The sequence below is a fragment of the Vanellus vanellus genome, assembly GCF_965231255.1.
Source record: "Vanellus vanellus genome assembly, chromosome: 5".
Lineage (NCBI taxonomy): Eukaryota > Metazoa > Chordata > Aves > Charadriiformes > Charadriidae > Vanellus > Vanellus vanellus.
In genome coordinates this window covers 6,493,849-6,519,471 of record NC_138910.1, presented here as the reverse complement: position 1 = coordinate 6,519,471, position 25,623 = coordinate 6,493,849, and the positions used below count along the sequence as shown (strand labels likewise).

The window sequence follows — 25,623 nt, the reverse complement described above, 5'->3', positions numbered from 1 at the left end:
AAGGGTTATCGAGCATTGGAACAGGCTGCCCAGGGAAGTGGTTGAGCCTCCATCCCTGGAGGTATTTAAAAGATGCGTAGATGTAGTGCTGAGGGACACGGTTTAGTGGTAAGTTGGCAGTGCGAGGTTAACGGTTGGATTTGATGATCTTAAAGGTCTCTTCCAACCAAAATGATTCTACTGTTCCATAAGTCTATGACTCATCCCTTTGAGTAAAGTCACAGAAATACCATATAGCTGAGTACAGGACCATGCATGAGCTAGCAACAGTCAAAGAGAAAACAGGTATCAAGCAGAACAAAAGGAACGCCTCATAAGTAGACTACAGAAAACCAAATCAGTAACACACATGCTTTACATAAATGGTAAAAGTCTAACAATTAAGATGGGAGAACCAAAATGTCTGGTCCCGAATGGGAACATCAATATCACTGGCTATAGCCAAATTTGGAAAAGAAAGGCAACTAATAGGCCGTTGTAAAACTAATCCACATTTCCTTGATATCTTGTCTTTGCCCTGACAGAATAGGGCTACACGTTAAGAAGTGCTAAAGTCAAACAGATTAGCAACTTAGCTACAAAATGTACTGTATGTGTGATGCAGAAGCCCTTTGGACGGGAATTACAGGCATAAACAGCAAAAACAGCCTACTAGATCAAGTTAATAATATGACTGTGGAATTCGAAAGAGAGAAAGAATGTCTGGGAATATGTTAATGATGAGAAACGCCATTTACCCCTGCATTTACATTTGAAAAACTTCGTACCAAGGCCATAGGGCAGAAACGATCTTCTACTTCATGAAGGGGTGGGTCAGCGAGCACACAAGAGAAGCTGTGCTTGACTTGGGCCTGACTTAGTTTACAACGTACACAAGAGCCAAAATCCTAAGTAGTCAAATGAAATAACACTTAAGGGTTATTTTTCCATAATAATTATCTCTTCTTCATACTGATCTACCAGGAAATACTTGCCACTGCCTGACTTGCTGATGGATTATGACCAGGTCCCTTCCTTGCTGTCTTGTGTTTTATTCATTGTTTCCTCATTTTAATACGATGTCTGGTATCGGTATCCACAACTACTTGCACATTTGCCTCCTGATATCTTTTACCACAGCTGTGTCTAAAACTCTGAAATGTGCAACCCTTCCTTTTTTTTTTTTTTTTTCTCTGCTTAGTTGGCTGTCTCATTAAAGTAACACAGAATAAACTAAATATTCCCTAAACCCCCCAATTTTAATTTTCCTCCGGTCTGTCTTTGTTTTAGTACTATGTAATTATTTAATATCATATTCATTGGTGAATTTTTCACTGCAAGTGAAGTGCCCCCGTTTTTTTCTACTCATTCATGCAGAATGATTTATTTATTCTTCTTCCTTCACTTACTCTTCTCACATGAAACCCTTCACATAATTCTTTTCTATATTTTCTATTTTAAGCTATGCTAATTTAAAGTGTTTTGCAAATCATCCTAAAGGCCATGAGATCAGTTAGTCTCTTCCTCTAATGAGTACAGCAGGAACAAAACCATTGACTTAAAAATAGCTCCAACTAGTTTAATATGCATCAGCCTGGTTATTCATATCTGTCCCCTGTGATCTAAACATTAAATCAAAGATGTTGAACTCAGATGTTAGCACAGACTCTTTTTGTTTTTCCCCATGTATACACTTGTATTTAAATTTCTGCCCCCAAGCCAGGTGGTTTCACACAATCTTTCATCTGAATCAAGTGTTTCAATAAAAAAGTTAAAATAAAATAGTGATAGAACACAGATCTGGAGGTCTGAAATCAGTTTTGATTATTAATACTCTTCAATTTTTTAAACTGATGGGGCAATGATATTTTCTTAGGTTGTAGAAAAGATTATTCTATTCTTTGCTAATGTAGGCTGATAAATATGCCAAACTGCTGACAGTTATATGAAAATTTAATACAGTATAGCCTAAACCCTGTTTTTGTCACTCAATTTAACATGACTTTCAGTAATGTTAATAGTTCATTTTCTATTTATACACAGACTGTGGCATCTAAAATAATACTAATAACCACATTTTAATCTGCCTTATTCTCATAAATTATTTCTGATGCAAAATGGTTCCAAGAACAGTTTAATAAAACTGCAGCATTAAACAATGCCAAACAATGCCATAAGGTTTTCTCTCATAGAATCAGAATATTGATTTATGTTTGCAAAGGAAATAGTCACGTTAACCAAGATGTCACAGCTCCTAACTAACAATCTTGTGATCTCACGCACAGAGAACTTCAGCATTTACACTGGTTGTGAAGTTTCAGGATTAGAGCTGTACAGAGACAGAAGTAAAATCATCTCTTAATTCTCAACCTTCACCACCACAGAAATGTTCACAACCCACCACAGTGTAGAAAAACATTAATAAGGAAAGTGGTTTGTGGAATGCTAACTGCTTCAAATTCAGATAATAATCTTTTTTTGGTGCATTTTATGCAGAAATGAACAAAAATCATTTTCTGAAAGAAAAGACAAAAAAAGTTCTGCTGTTTTCAGTTCTTCCTTCTTCAGTGCAATCCTCAACTGGATTTACTGTATGAGAATACTGTCTTCTCTTCCTCAGCCTATTACAGATTAGCATCCTCACTTTCCTCATCCCCTTCGTTAGTCTCTTCCCTAACATAATAATCCCAAGAAAAATTTCCCGTTTCAATTATCTACATTGAAAAATGTTTGTCAAAGTGTCAAGGAGGACAAGGTGGCAGCACATTCTCAGCATCCCATGTGTAAACGTTCCAGTTTCAAAAGCACAGTAATAATATCTAGAGAGCAAGAAGCACATCTTTTTGTTTTGTTTTGTTTGGGATTTCTGTATTCTCAGTGATTTACAATGAATTTACATCCTCTTTGCTATTTACTATCTCTAATCCAATTCTGGGACACACTGCGTTTCTCACTATATGTATATGCAAATGGAAACATAATGCATGTAGTCCCTATATTGATGAGAGTACTTAGAATAATTCTAAATAAAAATTCTAAAGAAAGAAATTGCTGAGAATACATTAAAGTGTGCCTGGTAAGACATATAAAACAAGTAACAAAAATAATAATGAAAATTCTCTAAGGCAACAACATACTTGACAGTCACTATTCTCTGAATATTCTTTATGTAGCCTCACTCTTAAAAAAATAAGAATAATAATTTACATATTTTTTTATCTTAATTCTAGAACTGATAGAACTTGAAACAAACTTATAAAATTCTCACATATTTTTTCAAACGCTTTGCACAGAAACTGGTAAATTAAGGGAGAATATTTTATGGTGCCCCTAGGACACGTAAAGTTATTTTGGCCAGTAGGACATGAACAAAATATGTGAAGTTTTTTGCACAAAGATGAAATGCAGTTTCCCTCTTTCTTATGAAGAAAAATCTTCCATAAGAAGATGATAGGGACTGAAATCCTACAATGTTCAATTAGGTTTTGATGACAAAGACTGTAGTTAGTCCTAGTTTGTCAATTTAATTTGCTATGTAATAGCAAATAACTTCTCAAATAATCTTTAAAAATAGTGAATAAATATTTTAGTGCACTATCTCTGTGATGTCTAGGCAATTTCTTTTGGGAATCTACTCCTATATCTTAAACTCCTATTTATATTTTTTTTGTAATGAACAGAACTCTAAGGAGATTAGCTTTGATTCATGCTATTGCCTAAGCAACAGAGAAATATTACGTATTTTGTATGACCATATAAGATATTTTGCAACTGAAAAAAAATACACTTTAGGGAAAAAGCACTATTTTTGTAAGCTGTCTGAAAGTTTCAAAAAACATGACCATCCAGAGTAATGTCTGCACCAAGACATAGACTATTTATTTCTTCCAGTCAATGGTAAATTCACTACTAGCAATGTGTGGTTTTAAGTTGTTATGTGTGAATATGCACATTTACTCTGCATATTTCACTATTTAAGAACATAATGTGGCACTACACCAGCCTACTGTAAGTAAGATAATGTCTCCTGGAGTAGTTATCAGCAGTCTGTGGGAATCACAATGATTCATTTCCTTGTGGCTGAAGGACCATAATTAGCTTTACTGAACCAATCGTAGTGGAGAGAAGCTGTATGACTTTACATGATTAGCAGGTGAGCTGATTGTGAAAGAATGTTGTGAAAGAAAGGGAGAAAAAACAATCCCTAAATATATTAGAGTGGTCTGAAAGGCTGCTCTTCCCAAGGCTGGTTGTGGTAGTTCTGTTGGGACCATTAGATCAGCTGTGACCAGACTGCCTCGATATGAGCTAAATATCACCCTTCTCCCCTTCCCACAGTCCCCGTCCCGGTGAGAAGATGACGTAGCATCCCTGTTGGAGACTACCTGGACTGATATGACATTAGCAAACTAAACAGGTTCTTCACTGACAGCGTTTTCAGTATGCACCATTGTGTCCCAAAAGCCACTTGTTTTGCTTATAAAATAGAATATGAAATAATATCTACTTTACACAGAATTATTCTTTAGAGAACATTTCATCAATGTTCATTTAGTGGAAAGACATAATAATTTTTTAATGATTTTGATACAAAGATCACAATTCTATATGGTTAGACATACTCTTCATACTGTAAGCATAGTACAAATATGTATTTATCTAATTTTGTGAACTATTTAGATCTAGTTAATGCATTCAAGACGTAGTAAATTATCGCACCAACATTTTTGCTTTAAACTGTAAGGGGAAAGGAAGTGCATTTTTACGGTAACATTTAATTTTTTTCCAAATTCCCATTAATTTGGCATACTGGAAAGTGTTCATTATTATACCCAAACTTTTAATTACACGTCTCAGATGTGTACTTTTAATTAACTGATGACATTTTCTTTGTTCAATTATTGTAGTTCAATACAACTGTCATAAACTTATAAATTTTAATTAAAGCTGCCCCAATCTCTAGCTATATAATGTTCACATAGGAATTTGCCAAAAGGCTTAGCAGTAAGTAAACCAACAGTGAATAATCCCTGAATTGCCGGTGGGATTTGTTTAACAAATTAACATTTGTGTGCAGATAATGAGGTTCTACAACTTACCACATCCAGCAAAGATTTAGCACAATCACGTTTTAAAAAATGAGTAATACTCTGCAATTTACTTAATTGGTTATCACATTACTATTATATATTAGGCGGTGAAAAAGAATGGGATTTACACATTCACTAGAACACACACATCCACTAGAAGAGTACTTTATATGCTGTGTCATTTTATTTAAATCAGAACATGATGAAAGGTTTCTTTTCAGGATATGTCTTCCTTAGTTTTTGAGCCAGAAGCCAACAATAAGGCGGTTCCCCGACTCCCGGGGAAGCCTCCCAGCAGCGGGGACCCTGCAGAAGCTCACCTCCCTGTGAGGCTAAATTTACTGGCAGTCCCGAAGCCTTCCAAAGGCTGTGCGTGTCAAATGACACTCGTTAGGTCGACTGCATCACAGCTGCTTGAGTTGGATAATATGTGAGACTCGTGAAAGGGCAATCAGAGCTGCTAAGAAAGACAGAGTCGAGCAAGCCAAAATTATCGCGGGTCATTTTGATTTTGCAGATAGGATTTGGATTGGCACTCGCACATATATGGCTTCTGCAGCTTCCAGAGGAAAAAGCTTCATCACTTTGAACAAAAATAAATTTTTAAAAAAAGAGAAAATTGGGGAAAAAAGTGCAACTTGATTGCATCAGTTTAGCAGGACTGTTTGATGAGCCAATTGTATAATGGATCACAAGTCTAAATGCTGCTACATGAGGAACTGGTTGTCAGCATTGTAGTTTGGGAGGTGGTATGCACAAATAGCAATAGCGCTGGAGAAGAAATTAAGATGATATTGAGCTGAAGTAATTTTAAAATAGTAATGTTATACTATCCAGAAATGTGAGAGAATTCTCTACCAAAAAAAAAAAAAAAAAAAAAAACCAACCAAAAAACCAACACCCCAAACTAAAAAAAAAAAAACCCAAATTGTGCAATGTACCTATTGCTAGTGGACAGGTCCACCTGGTAGGATGTAATATTATAAATCTAGACAAAACATAATGCATAAGCTCTACAACCATTAAGGAAAAACTGAGAAATTCCTGGTAATAAGGAACCTTTTTATTCCTACATGTAGCAATGTGCAAGAATAAAGTAACCTGTGCACTAAAGACACTGCTGCTAACCTGAGAAAGCAGAGCAACCCTGCCTTGAAGGCTGAGACAACGAGCAGCAAGTGCATGAAGGCGGCTCTGGATTTCCCACCCTCAGTCCAAACTGGGAACAGTGTGTGCAGCCCCTGCAGCTGAATGTGCCCTGACCACCTGCCATGCTTCGCACCCTGGTATATTTGACCACAAAGAGGAAACGGTTGTTGCAAAAACACTTGAGGAATTGAGCTTTGTTGACTTAATTACACTTTTCAATACTTTGGGGGCATCCAGTTTAGCTTCCCTCTGTAAGATACATAATGGCTTTAGTATATCATGGATTAGATTAAACTAGGATAAGGGGACAGCTCACTGACATGCTAGTTTGTTTCAGAAACACACGATTTATGGTCTGATATAGATAAGAAATACAGTCTGATAAGAAATAGAGATTTGTTCTTAATACAATATTTACAGGGTCCAGGGGCCAGGCATGCAAGGAAGACGAGATGTGGATCAATTTGAAAATTTTATCTGGAACGCTGGATGGAGTCACTTCGGTTTTGAAAGATACACAGTCTTTTTTTCCACATCTGCAGCACATGCAAGTTACGGCACGGGCTTCAAGGCCTGGCTACCCTCACGCATCAGAAACGGCAGACAGGAAAGCTGCTTAACTTAAAATGTGGTTATGAAAATTTGATTAAACTGGGAAAGTGGAGACGACACAGCAGAAGAGTATTCCTTTTAACAGGTATGCCCAGTAAGAGTGATGAGAACCAGCTCTACGTTGGTCTCGGCTCACAGGGGCTTGGCACACTTTGGCCATGAGTGGTATAGTAAACTTCAGTTGCAGTTAAAGGTTCGGATTCCCCAAAATGAGGCAGTTGAACAGTGAGATGTGAGCTTTGGCGACATCCACGCTGGCTCTCCTGATGTATTTTTGGTGCAGGCACATTACCCTGTTTGAGACCAAGCAGAAACAAGGCTACGCCTGCATCTCCAGGCCCTCTGTAGCAGCTCGGGCCTTGATTAACAATTTAGCAGTATACTGTAGAATCTGCTCGTATCTCTCCTTCACTCACTGGTGGCCAAACCTACTACACTAATTATTTCAGCAAGGCTCGGAGATTTCAGAGGCTGGATTTAGCCTCTGAAAAAAAAAAAAGCAAAAATCCAGGCGAGAGCACAGCCGTGTGAGCACAGCAAGCGTTAGCTACCTCGTAAGGAAAACACGAGCTGCTGGAGGGGAGTGAGGCCTATGGCTACTGCCAAAAGATAAGGATTAAATAAAACCCTGGAGCCTCTGCAGGATTCAGAACTGAGCTGAGTTCTAGGGGCTGAGTTATTAATTTTATGAAGCCTTTAAACCCCACAGAAGTATCAATTAAACGCCAGACATGTAAAGATGTGGGAGTAAACATCCTCTCCACAGATGACAAGGAAGTTCTGCACATCATTTAAATCACCCGTGACTTACTTTCATTCACTTGCATGTTCTCACTAAACATGGATCGATCTCACTACATTGATAAAAATCTCTGCTTATCATTTGTGTCAGTAGTTCCATCAGCTGTTAGAAGCAGTTTCCAGTATAATTAATCAACTTCAAGCACAAGTAATTCTCTTTTTCAAATATTTAGCCATTATTAGTGATGTTAACTATGAACAACATTATTAACCCTCAAATACTCAGAACGGAAAAATCTGGTGTTTGGCAACAACAAATTCCTCCGTTTGCTTTCACTTGGGTTTTTGCCACCACATCTCAATAAATAAGAGGAGGCTCCACAGAAGCCAGCAAGTGAAGCTACATTGCAAAACTATATAAGCTAAAATTAATTAGGAATGAGTGCTGAGGAAAACATTGAGATGTAAGCCCCCTCTGTCACAGAGGCTAAGATACATAATTCTGCATTACAGGGAGCTCTCTCTGGTTGCCCTAAACAGTCACAAACTCCTGTTCTGAAGTCAATTGCCCATACTTTTCTTACAGAAATCAGGGTGTTGGTCATTTCATCACCCAGGAGAAAACGTTTCACACCATCTTCTGCAGCTGATAGGCCTCTGAGAAGAGATGAGACCTCAAACACTTCTCCAGCTCTTCGACTTTGAACCAAATATTTAAATATTCCGTGGAGCAGAAAATAGAATTCAACTTCTCCTTTCTCACATAATTACTAAATTTTAGAGTGCTTCTTATCACACTTTCCCTCTCTAGCCCAAACACTAATTGCATTATACAGGGTACAACAGCCTACATGTTAGATCAGCTGCCCAAGACCCGCGTTTTGACCGTTTGCTTAATCTCCCTGAAGATATAACATGTGATTTCAAATTCCTTCAGGAAAACAGAATCACAGAATGGTCAGGGTTGTAAGGGACCTCTGGAGATCATCCAGTCCCACCCCCTGCCAGAGCAGGGGCACCTACAGCAGTGGCACAGGACGGCGTCCAGGCAGGTTTGGAATGGCTCCAGTGTGGGAGACTCCCCCACCTCTCAGGGCAGCCTGTGCCAGTGCTCTGCCACCCGCACAGGAAAGAAGTTCCTCCTCATGTTTAGATGGAACTTCCTATGCTCAAGTTTGTGCCTGTTCCCTCTTGTCCTATCACTGGGCACCACTGAAAAAAAGACTGGTCCCATCCCCCTGGCACCCTCCCTTTAACTATTTATAAGTATTGATAAGATCCCTCCTCAGTCTTCTCTTCTCCAGACTAAAAAGCCCCAAGTCCCTCAGCCTCTCCTCATAAGAAAGATGCTCCAGTCCCCTAATCATCTCTGTAGCCCTTTGCAGGACCCTCTCCAGCAGTTCCCTGTCCTTCTTGAACTGGGGAGCCCAGAACTGGACACAGTGCCCCAGATGCGGCCTCACCAAGGCAGAGCAAAGGGGGAGGATGACCTCCCTCGACCTGCTGGCCACACTCTTCTTGATGCACCCCAGGATGCCATTGGCCTTCTTGGCCACCGAGGCACATTGCTGGCTCATGGTCATCCCGTTGTCCACCAGGACTCCCAGGTCCCTTTCCACAGAGCTGCTCTCCAGGAGGTCAGCCCCCACCCTGTACCGGTGCATGAGGTTATTCCTCCCCAGGTGCAGTACCCTACACTTGCCCTTGTTGAATTTCATAAGGTTTCTCTCTGCCCAACTCTCCAGCCTGTCCAGGTCACGCTATAAGGCAGCACAGCCTTCATGTGTGTCAGTCACTCCTCCCAGTTTTGTGTCATCGGCAAACTGGCTGGTGGTACACTTTATCCCTTCATCCAGATCATCGATGAATATATTGAACAGGACTGGACCCAGTACTGACCCCTGGGGGACACCACTCGTTACTGAAGGACAACAACAAAGGATCTGAATTCCGATCAACCAAATCTTCCTGAGAATTAGGTAAGTAAAATGCCTATTTTGTGAATTCCAGTAAGACAAAAGTAAACAACTCTGTAATTTAAGGAAATATCTCTGCGTATGCACCTAAAAATTTAGAGGGACAACTGAGATAAAGAGAGAGCAAGATGTGTGGGGCTGTTCCAGATGTAGTTTGACCAGACCTTACGCTTTACAGTTGCATTTCTACACCTCGGCATGCACGTCTATACTGGATACTTACATGCTCCGTTTTCTGGGATGCAGCTTAATTCTGCTAAAACGCTAAGGTACGTGAATGAAAAGCACTATTGATTATAAAGTATATGTATGGTATATACTGCCATATCGTGCATCACTTAAGTACAGACAAAGCAAATAAGTTACAAAGAGAAAATATAACAAACAAGGAAGAAATTCCAACATTTAAATTAAGGCAGGTATAATAGTAAGATAGAGCTGCTCAGAAATATTTACCGAGGAGAGAAGCTCCACAGGTTCCTCCGTTCTGGCAGTAGTTGTAGCAATGGTTAGTTTCACACCTTTCACCGGAGTAACTGGGCCAGCAGTGACATCGAGGATCCCCCTTCTCGTTTATAATGCACTTTCCTCCATTTTCACAGGTTAATTTACAGGTATCGTCTGCAGCAAGAGCACACACAGAATTGGTTTCAACCGTTTCATGTCACTGGCAGAACAGAACCTGTTTGCATCTTAAACAGAGCTACAGAGCTCTATCAATGGGGGGAAAAAAATACCACTTTTCAAAACTGAGAAAGTAAACTATCACTTCTGTTACCACAGTGCTAGAAAAAAAGACCCACTTAGGAGACTGTAAGCCCTCGCTGGGAGCTGGAGAGGCGGTGGGGGCTGCGCTGGCCTGTACAGCAGGGCTCGTACCGTTCCCTGTCGGGGCCCTCTGCACGGCAGCTCTGCTTCATCCACATGGTGTCACAGGGAAGTTGACCTCTTTAGGATGTAAGGTAGTAATGACAGTATGGGTTCTTGCATGAAACTATCATTCTCAGTTAGATTAAGAAATGAAAAAAATGAATGGTGGTTTCACCTGGGGGATCTCAGAAAACTTCCCAGCCATTTTCTGGTGACTTCAGCCTTTTCCTGGTTGATTTTTTAGATCTGTCTCCCACTCCCTCTATTAACGAACACCCTTCTAAACTAAACCCTATCCAAAAATACTTAAAAGGAAATCATTCAGCCTTTAAATCCTCCTCAGAAATTGATATTTGCATACTAACTTTTTGCTCCTAAACCAAGTTTTCTGATTTATTCTTATTCTCCTCTGGTCAGTCTGTGAAATCCCTGAGAAGAGATACTGCCTGCTGCTCTGCATTCATCGAGTGCTTACGGCAGCAGCGCCACCGTCTGAGCGGTGAGCTACAAGGTGACACAAATTCTGATTAGGCCACATTCAATCTTTCTGTAAAGCTGTTTTGCAATTAGAGGTGTGCCTGTCTTGGAAACTCTTTGAAAAATAAATCTCTATTCATTTCAGTGAACGAGATATAAAATCATTCAATGATACCAACAAGAAATTAATTACAGACTAGCATGCATACCATGCTCAAACATCCAAATAATTGTAATCCTAAAGAAACCGACAAGCACCTTTCCAGCCCAAAACATGCTTTCGGCAATAAGACCTTTCATTTCTCACATAGCAAAACAAATCCTGTGAAGCCAGATTGGCGCCTAACTAATCCAGCATCTGAACCTACATGGCTTGTAACAAGAGGGATACCACTAGCACTGAGAGAGAACTCTTCAGATGTTTTGCTGAATTCATCTGTTGTAGTTTAACAACTAATGAAAAAGAGTCAACGTCCCTATTTCATAGAATCATAGAATGGTTTGTGTTGGAAAGGACCTTGAAGATCATCAAGTTCCAACCCCCCTGCCCTGGGCAGGGACACCTCCCACCAGCCCAGGTTGCCCAGCCTGGCCTTGAACACCTCCAGGGATGGGGCAGCCACAGCTTCTCTGGGCAACCTGGGCCAGTGCCTCACCACCATCACAGTAAAGAATTTCTTCCTGATATCTAATTTAAATCTATCCTCATCCAGTTTAAAACCATTACCCCTCATCCTCTCACTACACTCCTTGATAAAGAGGTCTAACATTGATAGACACAGGCACAGCAACTCCTTTTTTTGATGTTTAAATAAATACATTGCGTTATAAGTGTAGAATTTAGGAATGACGGATATCCTCTAGCTGAACAGTTCTCTCCAGCAGGGACTCTGCAGAGTCCAGTGATATAACGGTGCTTACGCAGCAGCTTTTTCTTTGGCTGCACCCTCTCCCGCCCCTGGTCCGCCCCTCCTCAGCAGGGTCGGGCTGCCTCCATTAGCGGCCAGAGCTGAGATGATGCAGATATGTAACCTGGGATCAAACCTATTTAAACAAAACTTCTGGGAACTGATCATCTTTCAGACAATTGCACCTCTCAAATGAAGCTTAAACCAAACAACACATCTAAAAGTTATTGTGGGGGACTGACTGGCACATCATTATTTCAGATGTTTTACATCAAAATATGAAGTACTGTATGCATTTCAATTTTTTGTATCCACTCTGGACACATACATCTACTGCAACAAAGCTACTTTGTATTTGGGAGTTTGAAGATGCCTCAGTGTTTTATTTATTTGGGTGGTTCATTAAATCCTTTGATGTTCCATGAACCGTTCTTCAGTTACTCATTATAGAAGTTGTTTAAATGGATAATGTAGCATATCTTATTGGAGTGAAGGTCTATTTTTGTTTTGCTTATCTTATCTGTTTTACTTATCATTAGTCATGAGTTTATAGAGCAGAACTTGGTAAAAAAGGAATAAATAATACTAAAGTACAGACAAGTGCTCATTTTTATGAACCTTTCTTATAGCACATTAGAAACATGTTATATTTCTCTTCTAGAGCAATTCCCCAGAATTAAGTTATAAAATTTGAGAAAAAAAATGGAAACTAAGACAGACTATGAATTCAAGAGAAAAAGAAAATATCAAAAGGCATATTTAGAACTATAAAATATGAACTACAAACTTGAAAGTTACCCTAACCACACCAAGAAATACACGCCCTCGTATTTTCAGAAAAATATGCCAAACCAAAAATTGCCCACAGTAATGATTTTCTAATCCAATTGTCTTTCAAAGATTGGGACAGTCATGTCTTATACTTTTAAAATGCAACATATGTTACAACTTTATACAATGGTCAACCAAGAAGGTTCCTGAAAAAACATAAAAGTTTGTAATATTTGGTGTCATCATAGGATTATTAAAATTCATTACTCATTTTGTTCTCTCTAAAACATTTTAAATTCAAGAGTTTCAACCCAAATCTAATATGAAACAGAGAAAAGTTACTACAATTATGGACTTTAAATAAACTAAGAAATAGGATTGAATAATGTAACGGATAAGCCAGTTTTAAAATACTGTGTTAGTCTTTAACAATATAGGGGTTTAAATGCTGCTACTTTGCTGTCTGAAGGTAAATACAAGAATCGAATTACTCTTGCTGATTCACATCAACCGAGTACAAAAGGGGATCAGACGCCTTTCTGTGAGAGACAGGAGCAGAACGGTCCCACAGGAGAATACAGGAAGACAAAGAATACGGGCGAGAGACACAGAAGAATTGTTATAAAAAGCTGAATAGTCTTTATTTGAATTACTGAATAAAGACCTCTGAAGAAGAGCTCCAATAAGAACCCACTATTGGAACAAAGTTAGAAGAAAAAAAAAAAAAATCAGAAAAATTTCTATCTGGAATCAATTCAATACTAGTCTGAGCTTGCTGGAACTTGGATTAAGAGATCTCTTAGCTGCTTTTTTCACTTCTGAATTGACAGAAGTAAATAATTTCACTTGTTATTCCACTTCTTGTCTAGCTACTGGAGCTCTCTAACATGAGAGAAAGGAAAGGATTACAGGTCCTGTAATTTTAAATATTCACTCCTCGCCTCATTATTTAGTCTTCTGCTGCCCTGATTTGCCCATTTCAATCTTAATGTATCTTTCATAAAGAACCAAATAAATTTGATTTGCACTTTTGCTTATGCGTTTCTCCCTGTTACGACTGTTTGACACAAACATTAATGGACTTAGGGCTTATTTGCTCTTTGACTCTTTCCTTTAACTGAAAGTAAAAGGAAAATCTTACATGGAGGAAACTGATAAAGCAGCAAAACAAAGCTCTGTGAACTCTACTGGCATTTTTTCCTTCACTCATTCAATTTTTTGATATTCCATCCCTCTCCCCCAATCGCGCAACCACATATCTTTTATTGGCATTTCTAGAACAACTCTTTCTTTCTTGAGAAAAACGCATCTGACTTTTTGCCGTTTTTTCTCTTTGAAATATCCACTGGTTTCCAGACTAGGCAGTTAAATGGAGAGACGACGCTACAGAGCACAAGGTTCATGAACTACTTTCTTTGGGACAGAACGGTTTCCCTCCCCACAGTGGAAAACACTCATCTCATGGGGCAGAAAGGGATTTGCTCTTGCCTGCCCTTCAGTCAAGGGGGTAGCTCAGCCTTTACTGAGTTGAATGCACCTATTAAAAACAGAGTAGAGAGTTCTAATCTTATGGTAAGGTTTTAGAAATCTTCCTGCCCCTCCATACGAGGGTCTTACTATTTGCCAGTTTTCCATTCACTGAAATTTATGTGAACAAGTTGTAATCCCCAATTTTTTCCTGAATGCTCTAAGACACACCCTCATTTTTTATCCCCCTTCACTTTTCTTTTCGTTTTTGTTTAAAAATCTGTTTGCTATCCAATTTTAAATGGAAGAGAAGGGCTAAGGAGGATGCACAGTGAGAAAAAACTGACACCTGCTGTAATGTAACCCATTTTCTTCTGTTCTGGGAAATACCAGTCCCAATGGTAACCCCTTTGTAAATATAGAAGATACTGCTGTAAACAGAAGATTCTTCTCAAATCAGAAGTAGCTTTCTGTATTTGACCTGGTTCTACTCTATAGCTAAGAAAAACAGAAAGCAGGGCAGAAATCGAGAAGATAGCATGGACTTAACTGCCATAGTGTGGGGACTGAGGCAAAAGAAGAGTTAAGTGTGGTAGAACTAATAGGGAGGAATAAGCAGCTGCAGCACTGTTCTGGCAGAGGATGAAGTTGTGTGAAGCTACTCCCTAGATAAGGAGGTGCTGCTCACAGGGAAGAGAGATTCCCTTTTCGGTGGGAAAGTGATCTTTTAGGGTACATGATGGTGTAAACAAGTAAAGTAGAAAATTACTGGCCTTGGTAGAAAAGTATATAAAGAGCACGCTTGCTTAATAAAGCGAATTTGGATTTGGATTTCGATCCTGCAATTCGGAGTCCGTGTGTTTCAATCGCCACAAATGGTGACCCTGACATGATACGAAGGAAGAAGACGACTGGAAATAGTCGTGGGGACGGAGCCCAGTGAAGCTGAAGACAGCGGGCAGAGCTGTTGACGGATCCGGATCATATTTAAGACGACACCTGTAGTAGGTGAGCCACTGGGGACATGGGAGGGAAGTCTGGCCGTCCCGACAGCCACACCATAGCTTTTGCTAGTGCAGCTCCCTGAGGCAGAGTCTGGGGGTGGAAGAGAAGGTATTAACCTCTACATCCCCAACCAGAGCGCTTGGTCTACCTGCAATCTCTGTGTGCAGTGGGCAAGTGCCCACAGAAATGTGCTGAAGGAAACCCCATGATAAATTACATTTCATCTCTGTTCAGAAGCAACGTCAGATCTGAGTCTTCATAATTTTTCTCAGCCTTTTCATCCAGCCAAGAGAGCACAAGTATTCCCTTCTTAAAATGAAAGCGATAAATGTGCAGCTCCAGAATAGTGAACTCTTGGAAGTGTTCATTACTCTTGCTCATTCAGCTGTGGTACACACCGTCTTCCTCCAGTGCAAGTGTCTGTTTTCATCCTCTTGGTACATTTTTAGCTTCATTGTGCTACAGACAATTAGATACAATAAACCTAATGGATGCAAATCCAGTGGTCTCTTTTAGGACAATGAAGCGGTACTCTACCCATTTGAAAACTAAAGGGTAGCTTCTAAACTGAAAAAGTCAGGCCTGCTATAGTCAATAAATAAACCACAGAAGAACTGTGCTCTGTCAATCATAATCATCTTGGGAGAAATGAGATTGAAGCTTATCGAAGAACACACAGGAACTCTTTCACTTTGTTATAAAAACATTCTGAATGATATAACACACATATGTTGTAATAACTCCGGCTCGAAAAAGCCAAATCAAACCCAAAAGCTGTTTCTCATCAGTTGTGGGAGATGCTGGTGAAACAGCTGTCTGAAGCAATCTGGATTCAGTCTTACAGAAAGCCACTGAGGGTTCAATATCTAGAATTCCTCACATAGGACTCGTCAAGAAAAATCAACTCAATGGATCAAGCCAGTAGTAATATTGTGCAGAATTTCAAGAATTACCTCAATTTCTTTTGTTAAAAAGAAAAAAAAAAAAACCACAACAACAATCCAATGAGCCAGAATCTGAGTCAGTTTTTCAGTCACAAGAAACTGAGCAAGACTGAGATTACCACCTGGTCACCAACCTTCAGGCAGACTGACTGGTGAGGTCTCATACAAAGCATGTGAGGCGTCTTTGCAATAGTCTTGCAAAAAAGTTACCAAAAATGAAGAATGGCATACTAATGTTGAAAAATAACCATTATTTGTTGGAAGGCGTTTTTCACAAGGATAGAGACCTATGCATTGTCAAAGCAGAATCTTCAAACACAGACTCCCCCAGAAGCACTACTGAAGACGGATGGGAACTGGAGATGGCTGTCCCGTTTTGACTCTGCCAAGTTATGGAAATCTACCACTGGCTTCCTTACTACATTTTGAAAGAACCAGAGCACCAAGAAGTGTTATGAGTGTTCAATATACTATTGTTTGTAACTTGAATTATATGCTATTCAAAAGTAAAGTTTAGTAACACTAGTTGTTGATATCCACAATTAATACTTATTTGTGAAACTAAAAGACTTCTTACATGACTCGAACAAGCTACTGTGCAAGCACAAAACAACCAGCACACCTCACTTCTATTGCTACATGAATGACGCCCACTAAAAGAGACTTCAAAAGTTGAGCTTTCAGATCTGAAAATTAGTGGTACTGTTTTTTTGAACACATAAAATACAACGTATGTAACCTGTTTACTATTACATTGTGATTAAACCAGTAAGAAAACCAAATGAATACATCAGTTTAAAAATGTTTCACAGATACTCATGTCTCAAATTAAAATCTTCTGGATTTTGTTCTCTTATGGACAAACTAGAAGACCACCAAAATCAACAGGAATATTTCAACTGACTTTGAATCTGGATTTTATTGCAGATCAACAACAAAAAAAATTACTATATAACCCCCTTTCTATTTATATCATGTCAATCTTCTACAACATATAGATTTTGACAGTTACGTAAGGCAGGAATTGCTGTTTTGGGTTACTGACATTCATAACTATGCCAAAAATGTTCTGAGACAATGAAGACAATATAATGTTAGATTTAAGCAAGTTGAATGTATGCAGTTTGGAATATTTCACATACATTTTCTAGCTCTTCATCAGAAAAGGCAAGGAAGACTGCAGCTCCTATTTTTTTTTTATTCCATACTGTATAACTTCCTAAAGGAAAAGAATGTGGTTTAGAACTTGACTTCCAATAAGAAAAGACATTTACTGATAATCTACACAATGTCTTTTGTTTGGAGGCTATTAGTGACCTATTAACAGCAAGCGGGTTGTCAGCCAGCCATTAATTATTAACCTGCATTAATTCAAGATGCTGGTCTAAAGGTCAACTCTGATCTTTCCAGGAATCTCTGCTGATCCTTGGAAGCCCAAGTGGAGCGTCAGCATGAGACAAACGTTTAACATTCCCTTCATACTTTTTTTTAAAAAGTCAAAACAGTGAAAAACATACACTTGTTAGTGTGCTATGATACCGAGGCTTGTTTCAATTCATAATTTATAATCTGTGAGGCTAAAAAACCTGCAATCTACTATTACACAACTAACATACAAGAAAAAAAAAAAACTGTGCAAAAATGCCTATGCTAGACATTACTTGAAATATAATTGTAATCAGCAAACTATGGAACACTTCTTTAGCAGCCCTTTTAAAAGGCGTAACAGATACTGCAGTTGTGGGAAGATACTCAAAATTATCAATATATTAAAAATGCTTCTCTAGGCATTTTCTGTCTATCCATAAAAATTTATAGCCAGCAGTGAAATAATTTAAAAGCCTCTTCAGATCTTTCTCTAATAAAAACATACCTGAAAACTCTACCGGCGCATAATCCTTTTCCCCCACTATAAAACTGTAACATTATTGAAATACCAGGTGCAAATTACTACCGATCACCAGTGAAAATCAGTATTTTTTTACGTGTCCTTTCTTCAACACCTAAGTAGTAACTATGGGTGATTTTAAATAGTTTTTAGCTGGTACTGTATCAGCAGAAAGTCTTGACAAGCGTCCACCTCAGATGAACAAAGAGCTGACGCTTGGAGGGACAGGGAGAGTGGGTGCTCTGTGAAGACAAAGGGTGTTCAGACCGATTTGTCTCAAGAGCTAGAAACCTTGTACAGTATACCGATGTTTTCTATTTCACCTATTTCAGTGACATCACTTCCCCCCTAACAGTGGAAATTGTTGTAAAACAGCTGCAAACTACTTTATACTTGTATAACTATTATATAAATACACCCTGATAGGTATTCAGCCGAGGTTAATAATAATACAGTACAGTATTAAAGTGTTCATTTACTCTATTTTTGCTAGAGAATGGTGTAGTACATAGAAAAGTTGGTACTGTAAATGCATTGCATACAGCGGACTCCTACATAAGCAAAACCAATGAATGGGTTTGTTATCTAGAACAAGTTTTCTAATGTTGTTTCAGTCTCTAAATTATTCTTAAATTTCTCGATACAGAAAGAGAAATGCTTCTAGGCAGGATAGCTTTATTAATACCACATCAAAAACCACTCAAACACAGTTGTGTTAATCCAATATTTAAAGAGTAGGCAGTATAAATAGGTGAGATTCTCTCCACAGAAGGATGACATTTCAGGCAAATTAATTTAATTGCTAAATTGAGCATTTGAAGTACTGAGGATCTCACCAAAATATGTATTGCTTACACATCTGAACCTGGACTCAAACATTAGAAAAACATCCTAATACATTCTGACTTCTAACACACAAGAGAAATCCTATTTTATGATTTCTAGAACCTTTAAAATTCAAGCCGATTAGGAATTCATTCCAGCAGTCTGACCACCTTAGGTTTGTCCTCAGTTAAAGTGGGAATAGTTTTAGAGTACATAATAATCTTCTTCTATGGAAAAGATTTTTTTTCACCCCTACAGTATAGCAAGAACTTAGTAGTTCTTTTACCATGAAGTCAGGTTTCCTGTGTCTTGATATTAGTCATTATAGATGTTACTGAAAGATATAATTTTAGATAAAAATATTTCAGTTGCTTTTTTTTTTCCTGCCTGTTACATCAAAGTCATTATTATTTGCCATGTTGCTCTTACTGCCTTTTGACTATTGCTGCAGTCTAAGCAGAGGTGTTTCTTGATGGTCTTTAAGGTGTTGGGTTTTTTTCTCCTGAATAGTTAATGTTTAATTTGGAATCCAAAATGCTTCAGAGCTTTTCAAACTTCTTTTGGTCGATATATACACACTTTCGTTTTGAAATATCATCTTGTATCAGTTCAGCTGAAAGCTCATTTATCATTTTGATGAATATAAACTTTTTTTTTTTTTTAATCAGGGATTTTGCTTCTTCCTATTTTGTTTCCATTTCGGACGAGTAATATGTATATTGAACAACATCACAAAACTCTTGACTTGCAGACAGCCTAGCCTTTTGCAATGACAACAACTGAGTAGTTGTTTATTTTTGGGTTCTCATGCAGTTTTCGATACCTACCTAAGAGGCTCTGATCGATGCATGTTCCATTCACCAATGATTTTCCTTCTGGACAAGCACATGTTGCACCAGAAGGGTTGAGTAAACAAATGAATTCACATGTCAGGTCCAAGCATGGATTAGGCACTGTTTAAAATGACAAAATATTAAAAATATTGATTTTTTATGATTATTATTACACTGCGCTTTAGAACTAGGAAAAAATAAATAATCAGATATAAAATTTCTTATACCCTTCCAGGTGCCTGGATATCAACAGCCTAAAGTCAGTGAACAAACACACTCACTCACTGGCAGTGCAAGACTCGCACCGGGACAGAATTTATTCCCGTAACAAAAACATGCATTGGTAATACGAAGTAAAACCCCTCATCTGGTTGTGGCTAGAGGCATTTGTATTCAGCTCTCTTCTAATTTTTGTATACCTCATTCACAGTGCGGGTACACATGGCAAGCGTTTGTCCAATGTCTTTCCCAAGGAGAGAAAATGCATCAAAAAATCTAAATTAAACTTATATAAAGAAAATGACTAAATCTATTTTCAGTTTGTACAATCAGGCTCTGTTTGATATTTGTATAACTCGGTCACATTCTTTTCCCCCTGAGGTGAACTTGCTCAATATTGAGTGTAAAGTAATTATGCTTACTCACAGTCCATTTGTTTGTAGCGGTGAAAAATCAAGGCACTTTTTGCTTTATCAACATCCACACTTAGATATTCTACGAGGCTCCTGCCAAATTTGTGTACTCTAAATGCACCATTTTTAGGACCTGCTCCATATATGTAATCCTCAAAAATGTCAATTCTATGTGGATGCAGTAAACCTAAAATAAAAAATAATAATTAATACATATATATATCCATATGCAAATAATAAACAACATTGTTTTAATAATAACTTAAATTGCATTATTGCAACTACCACCCAAAACTATTCTTTTTCAGATAGCTTGTTTTGCACCCAGACAGTTCGCCTTTTAAAAAGCATCTTCTTAGAAGGAACTCTTCCCATACTACAAGCAACTGAAATCTCTAGCTTTATATTAGCTCTCCACCCAATTCAGCCTCAGAAACTGGTTGAATACTGAAAAGCAGGGAAATCCCACAGTAACAGCTAGCTAATTAGAACGTACTTAGCAGCAACAGTTTACCTAGAAGAATGTGACAAGAAAGAAACAGATTATTTTGTTGTACATAAAAAAACCTATTCTGACGAAATGTTTCTTCGGTTCCTTCTTAACATGTTTGAAATGCTAGCTTTCATACGACACTTATTTAAACTCATAATTATAGTAAATTATTATAAAATGACATGCTAAGCCTCTACCAATTCCTCATTTTTAAGAGCTATGAGTGCCAATTAGACCACATAGTTGGATTCTGTCTGTAGAATTTCACACCTTTTCCCCTGTAGCTTCTGACTAAAACTTCTTTGCCAGAGATGCACCTCTTCTTGATTTGAAGCCATAAAGAAGCAGAATCTATCTTTCCTTGTGATACTTTGTTCCTACCACTATCCCCATTTACTCTAAAAATGGTTTCATATTACATTTGCATTTATTCAGTTTCTTTCTACTGTTTTTCCACTCTATCAATAATTTCTACTCAGTACTTTATTTCAATACAAAGATTTATAAATTCAAATTCACTATTTTATGCTTGCTTAATTAAATGGTTCTAAGTTTTTACTCTCGTCGTAAAGCAATTTCTAGACTCTCTCAATTTTCTTTTGGTCCTATTTCTCTAATTTTTCCATAGTTACTAAAACTGTCAACAGGAGACAAAAGGTGACATTGCATTACTGATCCTGCATTTCAGTATTAAAGGTTACATATGGAATTTAAAAGGTCTCTGCATTCCACTTTCCCCTTTATAAACCCCGAATCGCTGGGTTTGGCACAGTGCAGCATAGCCCTTCTGTGCTATAAAATATCTTGAAAGACAACACCTTATATGCCTTTTATTCTGTAGCAACGTTGTGCCTTTTCTTCTCTTGAAGGATAACCTCACGTTTATTCTTAAAATACAAATGACTATTGAGACACATTAAAACAAACGTAGGATACTCTGCTGGTCTTCGTACCAGCCACAAGGACTAGCGTAACCACCGAGTATGTATTTTGTGATAGATTACAGCCCGGCCACCAGGAAACACTATAACCAAAGGAGGTGCAGGCAACCTTATGAGGAGGAGTTACTGGCTTCTGAAATCTTTTGTCAGGCTTCGGCACGGTATGGTTCAGTGTTCCAGGAGGTTGTAGTCAGATCCCTGCACTCAAAGTGATCCTTTTTGAGATGACTGCTTCCACGTATATTGATCCAAATTGTGAAATACAACGCTATTAAACCAGAATAAAATCAATTTGGATCACGGGAGATTTTTCCTAGTATCTTCCAGACCCCTCTGGTGAATTCCAGATCATTGGCTGAAACACTCAGTAGCACTAGATGTAACACCATCCTGATGAAACTCTACTACCAATTGCCCACTAAGTAATCTCCCCCAAAAGCCTGCTTTCGTATTTTTGATTTTTTTTTTCAAATGTGTCCTCTCTTTTCCACCCAAATTTCATAAATTGTTACATATATTGTCAAATTGTTAAAAAGCCAACATGCAATTCTACAAAAACAAATGGTTGTTTATCCAGAGTCTTTTTCTTTAGAAAAGGAACTTTCCTCATTCACATTCTGTTAGCAGAATTCTGTCATTACTTACTGACCTGAAAGCCAAATCCATTACTTTTTCCAGAACTGATTCAGGTCAACTGTTCTATAAACTATAAAATTCCTGTGCAATGCAGACAGGTCTAATTTTTAACTAGTCAAGGTCCTCTTGTCGCTATGTAAGTCCAAGTGAGGCCAAGCATAAATATTAATCACGGTATTTGATAATACCTAAGCTAATAATTAGGTAACATTCTTAGACATTTGCGCATATCACTGAATATTTACTCCTCTAAAGTAACTTTATCAGAATATCCAAAAGCTAAAATTATCTAAAATATCTATTTGTTTAGATAATATCTGAAATGTTATCTAACAAAAGTAATGACTGCTTTTTTGCTTACACAGGTTCCCTGAATAGTGAGAGTTCAGCCAAATAAATCAAAACAGAAATCACATTATAGACAAGCTGCCCATACCTTGTTTAGTGCTCACAGACACAACTGAATCGGAACCATCAAAAAGAACACTGCCAATAACAGATAATTCAAAATCAGCCCAAAACAAACGCTGACTGAACTGATCAACTACGAGACCTACAAAGAAAACAAAGTTCAAATAGGTATACAAAACCTGAAAAAAAAATAGTATTTTTATGTAACTGTACATTTTTATATCATTTATATTATTGTGAGCACAATATATGGTGACAATGAAAAAACATGACTGGAAACCAATGAGAACAAAATATAACACCTTCCACTTAAACCTTCCCCTTGAGGCAGGCGTGGTTTTTTACTTACTTTAACTTACTCTTCCAAGGTCAGTACCTTTTCAAACCCATTATCCTCAGCAGGTAGGGATACATACCAGGTGGGAATTAAATATAGAATCTAACCCTGTAATTTCTTCTACCAACAAAAAAATCTATTATGTCAATAGATTTCTAAGCAGTAGCAACAGTGTGACCACAAGTTAGAAACAACGCATTCAAATTTCAGTCTTCCTCACCTCTTCTGTTACCACAAGTATACAATTGTGGGAGTGGTTTTTGTTATGAGCAATGCTTCACGTGTAATTACTACAGAACTAAAAATCAGATTATTTTAATTAAAATAGTGTTACAAGACTTAAACAGCAATATTGACAGATGTCTATATTCACTTATATATGCAAAGAAAGGACAGGAGTGACTGCGAGTACAACTGAGAAGAGAGATAACATTGTGACTACCCAACCTCTGGGTAATAACTAAATAGTTAAGCCAAGTAGTCCGTGTTTCATAGAGGATGATTAAATGATTAATGTGCCGTTTTAGGTCATGTCAAAAGCTTCAGCCTGAAAAAAATATTTGAACCATAAAATAATTTAATTCTAAGCTTTTGAAGTTGTGCTGTATTTTTAACAAGAATGGGGAAAAGTATTTTTCTTTCTATTTATGCAAGTAGGTAAGTCAGAAAAAAATACATCAAAAGAAATTATACATAACAGCAAAAATTCTCCTCTTAAGGTCGTAAATTAATCAGCTACAGATAGATGAGAGGAAGTGGAAGAAGTCTTTCGCACAGACCAATGAAATATGTTTACATTTGCAACTCCATCAAAAAAAACCCCAACTCTTTAAAAGAAACACTGGTATTCAGGCATACAGCTAAAGAGAATCACTTCTGGTAAAAGATAATCACAATGTGTCAACTCTGTGTGATACACGGTACCTGTAAGGGGGAATATTTTAGAAGCAGTCCCCAGTCTCCAGCTTTAAATTATTCTTTGCATTTTAGTAAGAATATTTAAATATCAAATAATAAATAAATAAATAACATTCTCGATGTATCTTTCACAGTATCAGAGATAACACAAAGTGAAAAGTACTTATTTTCGGTTTTTACATATAGCGCTCCTGTGATAGTAATTTTTATGTAAATCTTGTGAATTCAAGCCCAAATGCTCAAAACTCTCTCTCTTACTTGAAACAGGAAAGGCATATTTAGTAATAAATTTAAAAGCAGTGGAACACTGATGTTTAGTAAAATCTTAAACTTCATCTAAACAATAGTAGCAAAGTCTCATTTGGGAGGAAATATTAAAAACTTGGATTCTTCCTTTGACTTCTCTTTACAAAGACTTGGATCTGTATGAAATGTCTGACAAAAAAATTAAAAGGCTCCATAAACATCTACTTTCTACCATGAAGTAAAAGAAGAAAAGCACAGAAGGATGCTACAAAAGTGCTTTCAGGCAGTAGGGACAGGAAAATGCAATACTGTGGCAGGGTATTTGTGAAATCCCCTCTTTGTAGAGTCTGTTGATTTTTAGTAATTCTGCTAGTTTTCTTAGTTTTCATTTTATTCATCCTTACACGCAGACAGAGGTCTGGTTAAATGTTTATATGAAACTTTTCTATATATAATATATATCAAGAAAATGTTTATGAAGAAGAGCTCTTGCAGTTCTGCTTCTGGTCAGGAAAAAACTAATTACCTGCATTTTCAGATAAGTTTGATACCATTACTACCTGCAAAATTCAATAATTTCACTGGTCCAATACTGATGGCCAAAAAACCAAAAAGGCTTTAAATGCCCTTTAATCACCAAGGAAGGGGTGACTGGCTCCGTAGGACATGACCTTGGCAATCAACCAAACTGATAAGAAGAGACAACAAAGCACAAATCGAGCAATTTGAATTAAATCTAAAGATTTTTATATCTGATATGTTCACAATGTTTTATATAAAAAGTTCAGGAAAGAATACATAACAACACTGATAAACATAAAAGTCTATTGTGTTTCGGTTATTATTACTACTCTGCTTCTTTCTTACCCAAGGAACATAAGCTTTCTCGCTTCAAAACTTTCCTTATCACATATGTAACTTCTTGAGTTGCTATATTTCAACCTAATCACGTCAATAAAGAAAGAGGGTTTCCTTTAAGGGATGAGCGTAATTTGCATATGCAAGACCATAAGCCCACCTTAGCTTGGGACTTAACAGTCTGTTAAGATATTATTAACTTGTTGCTGTGACAGCGGCAGCTTCTGAGACACTTAGACGTTCAGATAGCATCCTCTTGAAAGACGCCAATTTCAATAGATATGAGTACCAAAGTTGGACAACCCCTAATTTGCAATGCAGTAATAACAAATTATCATTGGAAGCCTGGAGCAACATCAAATATCGCATGAGAAAATGGGTCATGAACAAATCATTTGTGGTTTCAAGACAGGATGCTGCTATTTAAGAGACACATTTCATTCCGGATTTATCATTTCCTTTGTCATAAAAATTACTTTTATCCTGCCAATGGAGTCTTAATGGTAATTCACAAGATCTCAACATTTACTGTCAAGCTTCAAGATAGTTCTGTAAAATACTGACATAATTAAGTTGTTGCTTCTTTGAATACTTAAACCTTGTTTTATACTATTTT

General features: G+C 37.6%; 1 protein-coding gene across 1 annotated transcript in view; it reads right to left on the bottom strand.

Annotated features, from left to right (window-relative positions):
* LRP1B (LDL receptor related protein 1B) overlaps positions 1-25,623 on the bottom strand; it is a gene marked incomplete at both ends in the record, with an annotated part of 773,038 nt that overhangs the window by 28,145 nt on the left and 719,270 nt on the right. Inside the window, 4 exons of the mRNA XM_082483434.1 lie at positions 10,004-10,168; positions 19,530-19,655; positions 20,181-20,354; positions 22,674-22,790. Coding sequence (XP_082339560.1) covers positions 10,004-10,168; positions 19,530-19,655; positions 20,181-20,354; positions 22,674-22,790 — 582 coding nt within the window. The remainder of the gene's footprint in view (positions 1-10,003; positions 10,169-19,529; positions 19,656-20,180; positions 20,355-22,673; positions 22,791-25,623) is intronic.